The following is a 13,761-nucleotide window of genomic DNA, read 5'->3' as shown; positions in this document are numbered from 1 at the left end:
ATATTTGTTTTTTTTTTCAAAACCTAATGCAGAATTGCTATTTGTTTCAGTTTAACATATTGGGGGGAAAACATCATTTTTTATTGAATTGCATTCAAATTACATTTAGTTGATTTTCTAAGTAAAAATATGACTTTTTTGGCAAAAATTAGTGCATAACTTCTAATAATTTTAACATATTGGGGAAAAAATACATAAAATATAAATGTGCCGTAACTTTTGCACAGACCACATTTTCTGTTTTTCTGCCAATATGCAAGATTCAGCAAATAAACAGTAATTGTGCATTAAAATGTGCAATAAGTTCTGTAGAACTTATTCTCACTTAGAAAATCAATAAAGCATGCCACTGGACCAGGGGCGCCCAAACTTCTGCATACAACTGTATAATAATGACCCCACACCCCTAAAATCACTTAAGTGTGGAAATTAATGGAGATAAACAGGACAGCTTTGATTTAATGTAGAGATTTGCCATAAATAATCAGCCACACACGTAAACTATTATCTAATGTAACTGAAATTCCACCACCTATTAATCTTTAACCTCACTCTATAATATTTATCCTTCCCTATAATAGCAAATCATGTAATAGTGATTCTAAACTGGTCCCCTCTTTCTACAGATTCACCACCTTAAAGTAAAATAAAGATCATGTATGTTTTCATTGATTAGATTCATAGTAATCAATCATGGTCATCCTGTTTCTTCAGTGATTTCAGGCTGGATGAGAATTCTGGATGACGATTGTCGCTGGACTCACTGGTCTAAATCAAATCAAAGCACTAACACAATACAGGTCTGCCCTCTAGTGGTCGTGAGCAGCTACTGCAGAGAGCTGAAGGGAGGACAGAGACACGAGGCTTATGTCTTCATGCTGTGTTCAAGGGCTGTTAATGAAATTTCACCTGTTCTCAGTTTGAAACTGAGCCAGACAAACTGTCAAATCTGGTTTATTAATCTGATCTAACTCTGAACCCTCTGAATGCAGCACTAAGACTTGGTGACTAGAAACTCCTCATGTTTGATGTGTGCAGCACCGGCCGACATCACTGCCACATGTCTCCGTTTTCCGCGTTCTCATGGAAACGGTGGACGTGATCCGCGTACCTGCAGGATGGAGGGGTTGGAGAAACACAGAGTGGTGCTCAGTTTCATAATACAGGCAGTTTGTCTGTCGCTGTTGTAGGAACAAAACCTCGTATGTCCAAAATGGTAACTTTACAGGAGAAACAAAAACCTGCTTTACTTTTAATGTAAGTCAATGGAACCAGACTTTTTTCCAAGTCATTTTGAGCCGTTTCTTTTGGTCCATTCATCATGAAATTTACACACAACAGGCATTTTCTAAATTATGTCAAGAACTGAAAAACAACAAAAATGGAGATATGAGGTTTTGTTGCGACAGCAGCTTTATGGATCAATCTGCTGAACTGGTTCAAAGTCAGAGCCGAAAACACATTTCAGACTTTAGACTAAAATCATTTTGCTTTGAGTGACTCTGTACATTAATTATGTTTATTCTTATTAAAACAAATGACTGAACATTCTGGGTTTTCACTAACAAAACAATCATAACACTACAGAGACTTTAACGAATGTTACAGCAGTGACTGTTGCAGCAGTGACTGTTTCAGTAGTGACTGCTTCAGTAGTGACTGTTGCAGCAGTGACTGTTTCAGTAGTGACTGTTGCAGTAGTGACTGATTCAGTAGTGACTTTCAGTAGTGACTGTTGCAGCAGTGACTGTTGCAGCAGTGACTGATTCAGTAGTGACTGTTGCAGTAGTGACTGTTGCAGCAGTGACTGATTCAGTAGTGACTGATTCAGTAGTGACTGTTGCAGTAGTGACTGTTGCAGCAGTGACTGATTCAGTAGTGACTGATTCAGTAGTGACTGTTGCAGCAGTGCCTGTTTCAGTAATGACTGCTTCAGTAGTGACTGTTGCAGTAGTGACTGTTGCAGCAGTGACTGTTGCAGCAGTGACTGATTCAGTAGTGACTGTTGTGCAACAATCTCAGTACGTGACCAGCAAACACAGCTTTAAACAGCTGCACAGACATAAAATAATATTTTTCATTAAAATGCAAAAACAGTAAAAGTTGCAGAAAAGGTGTGTTTCGTTAGTGATAACCGTTTTAAGATTTTTAGACACTTATTTTTTTAATATCACACTGATTTTCAGACTTCAGTCTCACTTCCTGCTCAGGGGTGTGGCTAAGGCTCCACCTACAGACTTAAACTTTTTTTCTGTTTTGGTTCAAAAAAGTTTTTATTTAAGAAACAAACTGTGTAAATGTAAATATGAATCTACGGAGCCGCGCTGGTGACATCCTGTATAAATAAAAATAAAGCATGGCCACAACTTATTAACATGTGGGAATGAGATCCTAACGCGTGGGAACGACATAAGTCGTAGCCACGATTTAGTAAGGAGTGGGAATGAGATCATGCCTTATTAAGCTGTGGTCAAGGCATAATTATCTTGTTCCCACACCTTATTAAGTCATGGTCACAAGTTAATTATCTTGTTCTCACACCTTACTAAGTCGTGGCCGCGCATTATGATCTCTTTCCCACATTATTAATTGGACAGAATGGTCTAAATAAGCATATACATCCAGTACACATTTAAAGTGCACTGACCTGAGGATCAATTCATGCATATGCACAAGTATAATCAAAGTGGACTGGTCAGTCTACTTTAGTGTTAATGTGAGAAAGGTTCGGACACAGGAAACACTCACTTCTTAGCACAGAAGGCAGCACAGTCCCGACCGACGCTCTCACTCCAGGCTGTTTTATAGAGAACCTGAAAAACACACACAGACACACGTTTGTATTTGTGTCTATTTCTGTATGTTTGTGCTCCTACCAACCCAGCCCTAACCTTAAAGGGGAATTCCACTGATTTTTCTAAATTTCTACACAAATTATTAATAAAGTCATTCAGAGTGGTTTGGTGTGAAATGCTCTGTTGCAGAAAATTTGCTGCAGTTAGAACTGTTCACAGTGGTTTTGATAGGAAACAGACGTCCACCTCTAAAAGCTCCCTCACAGAAAGTTATTACATGAAATGGTTATGAATATGATGATAGGTTTGGGAAGGTTGGGGCCTAAAACATAATTTTAAAAAGTCATTTATGATGGAGGAGTTTATCTATCCAAAATGAATGTCAATCTACATGTGTTTATATGTGTGTATATATATATATATATATATATATATATATATTATATATATATATATATATATATATATAAAACATGTGTAGATTCACATTCATTCATTTTGGATAGTAAATAAAAGGACTATATTTATGTTGTACACAATACAACCCCTGGTTCCCATCACCACCACTGTAAAGTGGTTATGTTTCCTCTATAATGCATCATTTCACATGATACCACTCTGAATGACTTTGTTTAAACCACTGAATTATGCAGAAATGTTTAAATAACATCAATGCTGACCACTTCACTAATAAAAGCTGCACTTAAATAATAAAAAAAGCATTTTTCCTCATGGAGAGCAGATCAAATGTCCATGTTTTCCATCATCCTGGGTTCATTTGGTAAACTCATGGTTAAACACTCACACTATTATGACAGAACTAGCAGGAATGACCAATGAAGGCTATCCCCTTACCAGGAAGACCAGGCAATGAAGGAAGAGGGTGTAGAAAAAAGCAACAGTTCTGGCCATTTTATTGGACAGGATGACACGACCCTGAAACACAGCACACAAAAAAAATCAAGAACTCTGATCTGAGATCAGGTCTCATCACTGCATGTAATTCTATTCAGCGCACTAATTAAAAAGCATAAACTAAAATATGATAAAATATGGACACTGACAGCTGTTTAAACATATCATCTCTGTCCAAAGAAAAACATGGACCTCCAAAAGAGTGACTTTACAAAACAGGGCAAAAACCTTTAATTATATTTGTAAGTTAAACGAATGAGATTTTATTCAAAGTGATTTAGAAGCATTTTTACTGGTCCATTCATCATGACATTTTCACAATATGAAAAAAAGGCAAAATTAAAAAATGGAGATCCTTTTTTTTTGGGCCAGCGACGTTACACTGCATGTGCATTTGTCATCAGTGTTGGAACAAAATCAGCTCTCACTATATGCCCAAAAATCTGTAGCGTTTCCTCTGAAATGAAGGGTATTAATAGTGAGTTTGTCCCTCTTTGCTGCAGTAACAGTCTCTACTCTTCTGGGAAGGCTTTACTCTAGATGCTGGAACACTGCTGTGAGGATTTGGTTGAGCATTAGTGAGGTCAGGTACTGATGTTGGAGGACCAGCTCTGGATCCTGAATCATTCCAGACATATTGGGTGGAGCTCCATCACTCCAGAGAACACAGTTCCACTGCTCCACAGCCCAATGCTGGGGGCTTTATACCCCAACACTCGGCACTGGGCATAATGACCTTAGGCTCATGTGTGGCTGCTCTCACTAATTAGAGGGGCTGTCTGGATACCTTTGGATGTACAGTGAAATTTGGAAACACAGGGTGTGAATATTTCATGATTAATGGATTTGGATGAAAATCTTGTTATTGAAGTTACCAATTTTTACCCTTGCCTATAAAGTTAGCAGGTAGTTGCACAAGGGTTTGTTACAGAACCTGTGTTACCTGTGAAGTTACCATTTTGGAGATTTACTTTTAATGTAAGTGGAACCAGATGTTTTTCCAAGTAATTTTAGGCTGTTTCTTTTGGTCCATTCATCATGAAATTTACACACAATGTAAAGGACAACAGGTTTTATTAAATCACATCAAAAACTGAAAAATGTCAAAAAGGGAGATACAAGGTTTTCTTCCAACAACAGCGATATATAGTTGTATATAGGGGGCAGGTGTGAATGTGTAAATCATACCAGACTGAGGGTGGCCTTGTCCCACGGGCTGAGGCTCAGGTATCGTCTCTGGCGCTCCTGAGGACAAATTTTAGATCAAACTGCGTTATTGAAAATCACACATCACCCAAAAGAAGCCAAAATTGATGGTAGCCCCAGTTAAACACTGCAGTGGGCAGATTTTTACTGTGTACACTCACCTTCTTGCTGAAGGAGGCGAAGGGGTCCAGTCTCTCCTCATACTGCGAAGAGTAGCGCATCACTGTATCATCAGTCCCTCCACTCTGTACGCACACACACACACACACACACACACACAGAGTTAGCACCATCACTGAACTTCACCACTGGATTAGACCAATAAACGCTGTCTACAGAACTTCACAACAGAAGGTTCTCAATATTTTGACAGCAGTGGAGACACAAAGTAGACAAATCTCTTAATGATTGTGAGATAATGTTGGTAAGATGGTTGCAGATTTTATGGCTGAGGCACCACGATGTAACTGCTGCCCCATTTAAGGTGGAACGGAAATCAGAATAGCTTCTTTCTTCATGTGTATAATCAGTTGTGCAGAAAATGTGGTCCTCAAATTTATAATCAGACACTGTACTGATTTTCTGAGTACACTGGCTGAGCTTCTCTACCTGCGTTACTCTAACTGTGCCTCAGGCCCTGTCTTTGGTCATCTCGCGCGGAATAACATCAAACTGCTTGGGAAAGGTGTTATTCCGGTTGTCCTACATGGCTGCACCTTCTTTTAGCTACACAAATAAGGTTTTTGTTTTTATAGTTTATACTGAGTTATACTGTGTTCCATACCACATGGACTGGATGCAGTTTGAGTGGGTCAAGAGAAGATTCTGGGCATGTATTCACGGTAACGGTTTAGGTGACTATTGACTTCCAGTGTTTGTTAGCAACATTAGCCGCAAAGCTCCAGTTCTAAACTAAAGAAGCAAGATTTAAAGACCAAACATGTTTGAGCTGATCGGCTGCATTTGAGGTAAGTGGGAGATCATGTTAATTTGATTTTTCACCAAACTATTCTTTTAAAAATGAGCATTTTCATTCATTCTGAAAGCTTGTCAAAGGGCACTGGAGCTAGTTACAGCTGCTAAGCTATGACTGGATATTCAGTATTTTGGGGAGGGATTTAGTGAAAGGTGCTCTATGACTGGTTTGATTTATTTGTTTAAGTGCATCAGATTCTTTTGTATTACGGAAAGTCTACTTTTTGCTTCACAGTATCTTCCAGAAAGCAGTGAAAAGTGCGATATTGTACTGTGAAATGTGTTGAAGTCAAATTAAGAGTCTCTTTAATAAAGTAAAGATACTCGAAAAGAGTCCTTATTTACAGTAATGAAGTACTGTAGCGCCTCTAGCTTACGCCAGAAACCCACTTCTCAGCTAAAGGCTGTGATTATTTCTCTCTTGATATCTCTTGGTTTGGTCTGTGTTCTCGCTGCAGCTGCTCATGTCATTAAGGGGATTTGTTGCCAGGAGCGATCGGCGTGTTGAACCGTCAGCGTCTGATAAACTCACTCGGGTCGGGTAGCTCTGGAGGAACTTGATCTTCTCATACAGTTTGATGTTGTCCGCCCGCAGGCTGTCCAGCTCACTCTGCAGGGCCTGCATGGTCTGCTGCATAGAGCGGCTCTCCTGAGAGAGAGAGAAAGAGAGAGAGAGAGAGAGAGAGAGAGAGAGAGAGCGAGAGAGACAGAGACAGAGACAGAGACAGAGAGAGAGACAGAAAGAGAGAGAGAGAGAGAGAGAGAGAGAGAGAGAGACAGAGAGAGAGAGGGAAATAGAGAGCAGAGGGAGAGAGAGAGCAGGGAGAGGGTGAGAGAGTAATACAGAGTGGAGAGTGAGAGAGAGAAATACAGAGCAGAGAGAGAGAGAGAGAGAGAGAGAAACCAGGGAGAGGGTGAGAGAGAGAAATAGAGAGTGGAGAAAGAGAAATACAGAGTGGAGAGAGAAAGAGAGTGGAAGGAGAGAAATAGAGAGAGAAAGAGAGAGGAAAATAGAGAGAGAGAGAGAGAGAGAGAGAACAAGAGAGAGAAAGAGAGAGAGAGAGAGAGAGAGAGAGAGAGAGAGAAATCGGTGAAAGGGTTTGGAGATAGTCAAAGGGGAAAGAAAGACAGAAAGAAACAAGAGAGAAAGAGGAAGAGAGGAGAGAAAAAGAGAAATAGGAAGTGGAGAGAAAGAGAGAAAGAGAAAAGAAAGACAAAGAGACAAGAGAAAAGAATGATTAACTCTTTAGTTTCTGGACTGTGGAAGTAGATGATAAAAGCGGACTTCAGTAATACGGGACTCACAGTTTCCAGCTCCTGATTACGAGCTCGAAATCTCTCTCTCTGACTGGAGATGATGGACAGCAGAGAGTCCATCTGACCCTGAGGAAGCTCAGCCTGAGATGAGCTGCCCACACCTGAGCACAAACACACACACATTAATATTCAGATTTTACAGGGTCCTGCAGCTCAGACGTTCCATTGTCCAACCATGAAATGCTCCACAAAGAGGACTTCTTAGTCAGCCTGACAGCACAGCGTCCAATCGATGGAGTGGTCAGAAGCATTCTTATCGGACAGTCTTCAATTATAGCAGAGCCTGCCTGTCCAGCTGACGGCTAATCAGTGTTCACACACTGCTGTGTTTGTAGCTCTCTTGATGGAGCTTTGGGTGAAACAAAGAGGGTGAAAGAAAAAATAAAAGAAAAGACAAAGAACCTGAGAGCGTGAAAAAAAAAAAACAGAAAAAATAATACAAAAAAATGAAAGGGAGAATTTATTAAACCAACAAAAAGGAAAAATGTTAAGGTTGTCTCTTAAACTATGCAGTCCAGTATTTGGGCTGTGTCTGAAACTACACTCTGTTCACTACATAGTGCACCTTTTTGGGCCGTGCCTGCAACTATGCTCCATTCACTACATAGTGCACTATTTTGGGGTATATCCAAAACTATGCCCTAATCACTACACTGGGCATTGTGTGGCATAATGCACTATTTTGGGTTGTGTCCAAAACATTGTCCTGTTCATGCATGCTTTTTTGCGCTGTGTCAACAGTTTGCCCTGTTCACTACATAGTGTGCTATTTTGGGCTGTGCACTAAACAGTATACAGTGTAATATTTTGGGCTAGGTCAAAAACTGTCCCCTGTTCACTGTACACTGCACTCTTTTGGGCTGTGTCCAAATTTATTTCCCAGTCAACCCCCCCAAATGGCCCCCTTTCATTTGTCTTCAGACTGAGCTGACAAACCTAGACGTCTTTTTGTTTAAAAAGATGCCTCATCAGTGAAATGTAATTGCATTATTATGTGGTCGATTTACCTGAGAACAGGGCTGTGGCCTCCTTAATAGGCTCTGGGATTCGGTCCATGCCACTCAGATCTGCCCCCTGGTGGAGAAAAATTACATAGCTGCTTCAGTGCCCTGCCTTCTGCAAATTTCAAGGCTGACTGTGGCTTAAAACCTGCGAGAAGCCATTTCTGCTAAATACACATTTTGCCTAAATGTTTGTGACGTAGCCAAACATGCTCTGCCACAAACAGTATGGGTGCATACCTCAGCATCAGGGCGGGACAGGGAGGACATGGTCTGGATGGTGCTGAGATCATGCTCGAGTTTGAGGATGAGCTCCTTCTGCTCAGCGCTGGTCCTCACTGCAGCCGAAAACTCCACCTGGAGAGCTGTGTAGCGCCCTGACATACATATATACATACATACATCAACACAACTGTGCACATTACAATACAGGCCAATTCTTAGCTGACAAAACTAGCCATGATGCACTATGTGACCAAAAGTATCCAGACATCTCTTTTAATTAGAGAATTCAGCTACTTTAAAGTGCACCCATTGCATTCAATTGTACGGATATAATCAGTATAAAAGCACTGACCAATAGAAAGGGACACTCTGGAGCAGCTGCACATGAGCTTAAGGTCACATGTCCAGTGCCTGGCTTGGGCTAGAGGAATATAAAGCCATATAAAGCCATTGGGCTGTGGAGCGATGTAGAGTGATGGAGCTTCACCCAATACCTTTGGAATCCAGAACTAATTATATCAGTACCTGATGCTCTTGTGGCTGAATGCAATCAAATCCTTCAGGGAAAGGCAGCGCCGGAGCCGGGCATGAGCCGGTGTCCACAAACTTGTGGACACATAGTGCATGATGCCGTCATCCAAATACAGGCAAAGCTGTAGCAGGAATGAGGACACGGGATGGGCGTGTAGCCCTGTAATTACCTGCCAATGGCTTCTTGATTTGGTTTTACATGGTGAAGCTTTCCTGTAAATTCAGTTGCTTGAAACATACACAAGACAAAATGTAAAGTCACCTGCAACTCACTTGAAACTAGTTTGAAACTCCACCATCTTGACTTGGTGAAACATCTATACTGAACCTTGTGATCATTTCAACTGATACAATTAGAACCAACTGATTTCAGCAGATGCATCATGGAAAACGAACAGTCTTTAAAAGTGATCTTGCTTATTTTCTAGTAGCCAGTTAGCATAACAGGCTAGTTAGCCCTGATAGCCAGCTAATGATTAAATGGTGCCTGTGACAGCATTTGGTCTGCTTTGTTCACCTTTAGTAATCTTAGGTCATTCATTTTCCGCTATGAAAAATCATACGTGATTTTATACAGCCAGAACAATGCACTACATAAAATATACTAGCTAATGATGTTGCTAACTAGTGTTAATGGTATAGTTAGCAAAAGTTGCATGTGACTATTTTTAATTGCTTTGGGTAACTTAAGTTGCATGGAAAACGTACAATCTGCAACCAGTTGCATGAAAGTTTCCACATGTAAAGCCAGCCTTAGTGTTACGCTGCATTCAAGTAGATCTCATAACTCGGAATTTCCGACCTTCCCTCGACTGGGAATTCCTAACTTACCTCCGGGTTACTTCAAAGCCGGGTTCAGCCATGTCAGTTGGGCTGCTCACACCCTCAACAGTAATAAAGAACCATTTTTCTACTTTTAAATGAGATTATAGTAGTATTTGGTTCAACTTTATCAACATAGTGAGAGTTGCTGGTTAAATCTATAAAATATGCTGTTTTGAGAAGATAAAAACATCACTTATGTTCAAATTTTCACATATATCACTAACACCAGCTGGCTAGCTTGTTGCTAATAGAACTAGCTTTCATGGAAGTGTCCATGTATTTCCCCACCTTGTAGCTTTAATGTGTAGAGGTTGGAAATTCCAACAAGTGTAAGCCACGTCGAATGCAGCAACAGCTTCATATACCAAACAGAACATGTCATTTTTGTTAGCTAATATGAGCGAAAGTCCTTACCTTCAGCACAGTGATCTACTGTACAAGGCATTCATTCAGTGGATAAAGGATGGAACAGGTAATGCTGCGCCCTGCAGGTGCAGGGATAGCTGAGGAGACACCACACACTGACCATCTGCATTTCAAGATGAGATTTTCGAAGGCATTTGAATAGATTAGGCACCAAAACTCTGTAGCGTGTCTGTGTATGGATGGTTAAACAGGCCTCTCCCTCATTAGGGGGAGTGCACAGTGCACAGCTGCTGAGGGAGCATGTTGAGTGGAGCGTGTTAATGTTTAGTGCTGACATAAGAGCCTCTCCAACAGGGACACTCTCTCTCTCTCTCGCTCTCTCTCACAAGAGCAGAGAGGACATCTTGTTGTTTCAGTGCTGATAGCATCGCTGAGGCCCGACCAGAAGCAGCAACTTGAAATCTCATGTTCCATAACATGAAAAATGTCTGTAAACTGCAGATTGCAGCAATAGGTTAGTTCACATATTTCCCCTATTATTCCAGATGTGGTTTGTCAGCCAAGACATGGTTGCTGGGTGAAGTTTGCCTCTTTAGTTTTGCACTGGAGCTACAAGGCTAAGTATTATAAAACAAATAAACAAACTTATTAGGAAGGCTGGCTCTGTTGTAGGGGTCAAGCTGGACTCTCTGGAGGTTGTGGCAGAACAGAGGACGCTCAACAAGCTGTTAGCCATCTTGGACAACACCTCACACGCCCTGCATGCTACACTGGATAAACAGAGAAGCACATTCAGTGACTGTTACAGCTGTGCTGTGTTAAAGAGCGCCGTGTGAGATCTTTCTTACCCACTGCTATACGGCTCTACAGCGAGTCTCCTTACTGCAGAGATGGTACTGATCTCCTGCTGTCTGAACTGAGCTGAACCTCATCACTGTATCACCTCTCCTGTTAATACACACTGTACAATATATCATAACTACTGTAATGACTCTCACTGCGCACCTTACCCTATAATATTGCTGCAACTCCTTGTTAGTTATGTCTATACTCATTGTGCTTTTAGACCACCTCATACCACTCAGTGCCTGCTATCATGTAAATACAACAAATCTGTCTCATATGCCTTGTAAATATGCAAATAAGATATACTTTTATTTCTACTGTCTTATACTTTAACTGTCTATTTTTATTTGTTTTTTATTTTCTGCATAGTATATGTAAGTTTATCTGCAAATATATGTCTTGTCACTGAAACACTGCAATTTCCTTTTGAGATCAATAAAGTTCTTTCTTTCTATCTCTCTCTCTCTCTCTCTCTCTCTCTCTCTCTCTATCTATCTGAAGACGATACTGCAACAATGAGCGCTGTGTTAACTGCATGCCTAAATCTGCCTCATGTCCATTTGTTGTCTATTATGTAATATACAATTTGTCCATGTTTACACATAGCAGTGTATCTTACAGTGTCAGAAACCACACATGCAAGTATATTACGTTTAACCCTCCACTGCATTTTTAACCCTCCACTGCATTTTTAACCCTCTACTGGACGCATTATAGGAGCAATTTAAAAATATATATTCGCTTCACTTTTCTTGCATAAAATGGACTTGATTATTCAAAAACATCTTAAAAAATGTTTGCATGGGTCCTTTTCGAGTATGTTGCCTTGAGGCAACATCGTGAGACAACGAGAAGAAATGATACAGAGCCGTGTTCCCTGAAGTGGTGAGACCTGGCTTGTGACTGACTAAATCCATTCCACTGTCGCACAATGTTGCTTCTAGGCTACAAACATAATTCTGCAAATTCTCATAACAAAAAACAAATGATACTGAACGTTAAAAAAGAAGTTTACAAGTGTCCACCAAGAGACAGTACGACCAAGTACATGCTTTTTATTGACTTAACTCAAACTCGTTCCTTTATGGTTAACCTGGTCATTGTCTGTAAATATGTTTGTTATTGTAGAGAGAGGAAAATGAGTTTGTTGCCCTGAGGCAACATTGTGCAATAGAGGGTTAAACATGGTTCTATATTGCACCAAAAAGGGTTCCACTATTGTTGCTATATAGAATACAATACAGAACCCTTTGTGGTGTAGTAGTGCCACATTCAAAAATGTGCCATCAAAAACTCATTTTTATTCAACATTTCTAATCTAATAAAACAGAATTATTTATTCTGAGGGTGGGGTTGTGCATAAATATTTACACATATGGTGCTGGTGCTATAAAGTCGCAAGCGTTGTAGCACAAATTCAGAGATTAAAACTACAGAAATTCTTCTAAAAAATATAAATCTCAAAAAGTGGGAAAACAATCATTTAAACTGCGAGAAAACAGAAGCAGAGTCTAAAAGGTTTGTATTTAAATGTTTATGTTGTTAAATGTACACATAATTTATTTTATTCACAATAATTTAGATTCCCTACAAGGGCCCTCAAGTATAACTTTTTCTGCACCTGTGCGCAGGAGGATCCCACACCAGCAGGAATGCATGTATGACTGGAAGCACATTTCAAAACGGGAAGTGAAATATTTTACAACCTAAAGGGTCACCGTTTGCTTAATAAGTCTTTATTAATGTAATCAATTAAAAAACAGGCTAAAGATTTTAAATTCCAAATTGCTGCTGGGTTTGTGTCTAATATTCCAAATTGCTGCTGGGTTTGTGTCTAATATTCCAAATTGCTGCTGGGTTTGTGTCTAATATTTGTTCCTGTCTGTTTTTTTTTTTTACCTGATGGACTACAATTACCGTAAATACTACAGCTTAACCTGCTTCACAGCTCACATGACTATGGCTAAACCGAAGACCTGGGTTTAACCTCTTATTGACCAGGGTATAATTTGGTTTGTTCATCTGAACATGACCAAATCGTAAGGCAAATTATTCAGTAACTGCATGAAATAAATGTAAATGTTTATTTTATTTATTTTAAAAGCTCCCCTCAAATTAACAGAATGTGTTTTATGATCATAAACATATTGCTTTATGCTTACAATTTACTGCTGAAAGCCAAAAATCTTAGACGCTGTTTTATCTTATAAAAATAGTTTTTACAGAGCAGATCACTGAAGAGACGCCATCTGTTTATAGTTTATAGCCCAGATTTGTGGAAAAATGGGTCGACTTTCAGTAGACAAAAAAAATTGAGAGTTCAGCTTCTTTTATTATAAGGGTTTAAAATTACATCACCCATCTATTTGACTGGAAAGCTCTCATATGACACCCACCTTTAGAATGTAGCTTATGAAATATGAAAGTTATGAAGAATACGACGAAGTGCGTTTTGGAACCACCGGTGGTCTCAAGGAGTTGAAAACGTTAATATTGCACATCACCACAGTTACAGTAGCTGAGAAATAACTGACGATGAATAACTATTTCCATGAGCACGCACTCGTGCGACTGATCTTTTTTATATTTGCACAAGATTCATTTCTCCTAGCACGTGTGACAATATTGCTGCGTTGGAGTTGGAGTCTATTGTTTATCACAATAACATTTAAAATGATAAATTGTGGTGTTGCCCACCTTTACTCGTAGCTCCAGTCAAAAACAAAATAAGCAAACTTCAGACATCCACTGGCTTCACG

General features: G+C 39.8%; 1 protein-coding gene across 1 annotated transcript in view; it reads right to left on the bottom strand.

The window, feature by feature from the left end:
* Nucleotides 1-437: 437 nt before the first annotated feature.
* Nucleotides 438-13,761, bottom strand: part of cux1b (cut-like homeobox 1b) — a 232,815-nt gene continuing 219,491 nt past the window's right edge. The window contains exons 15-23 of the mRNA XM_036556545.1: nucleotides 8,450-8,586; nucleotides 8,216-8,282; nucleotides 7,197-7,309; nucleotides 6,424-6,540; nucleotides 5,078-5,161; nucleotides 4,899-4,955; nucleotides 3,651-3,731; nucleotides 2,749-2,813; nucleotides 438-1,111 (exon numbers count right to left, since the gene is read on the bottom strand). Coding sequence (XP_036412438.1) covers nucleotides 1,051-1,111; nucleotides 2,749-2,813; nucleotides 3,651-3,731; nucleotides 4,899-4,955; nucleotides 5,078-5,161; nucleotides 6,424-6,540; nucleotides 7,197-7,309; nucleotides 8,216-8,282; nucleotides 8,450-8,586 — 782 coding nt within the window. The 3' untranslated portion in view covers nucleotides 438-1,050. The remainder of the gene's footprint in view (nucleotides 1,112-2,748; nucleotides 2,814-3,650; nucleotides 3,732-4,898; nucleotides 4,956-5,077; nucleotides 5,162-6,423; nucleotides 6,541-7,196; nucleotides 7,310-8,215; nucleotides 8,283-8,449; nucleotides 8,587-13,761) is intronic.

This window comes from Colossoma macropomum, unplaced genomic scaffold (assembly GCF_904425465.1).
Source record: "Colossoma macropomum unplaced genomic scaffold, Colossoma_macropomum, whole genome shotgun sequence".
Taxonomy (NCBI): Eukaryota; Metazoa; Chordata; class Actinopteri; order Characiformes; family Serrasalmidae; genus Colossoma; species Colossoma macropomum.
The sequence above is the reverse complement of the archived record's forward strand: the minus strand, read 5'-3'. Positions and strand labels throughout refer to the sequence as shown.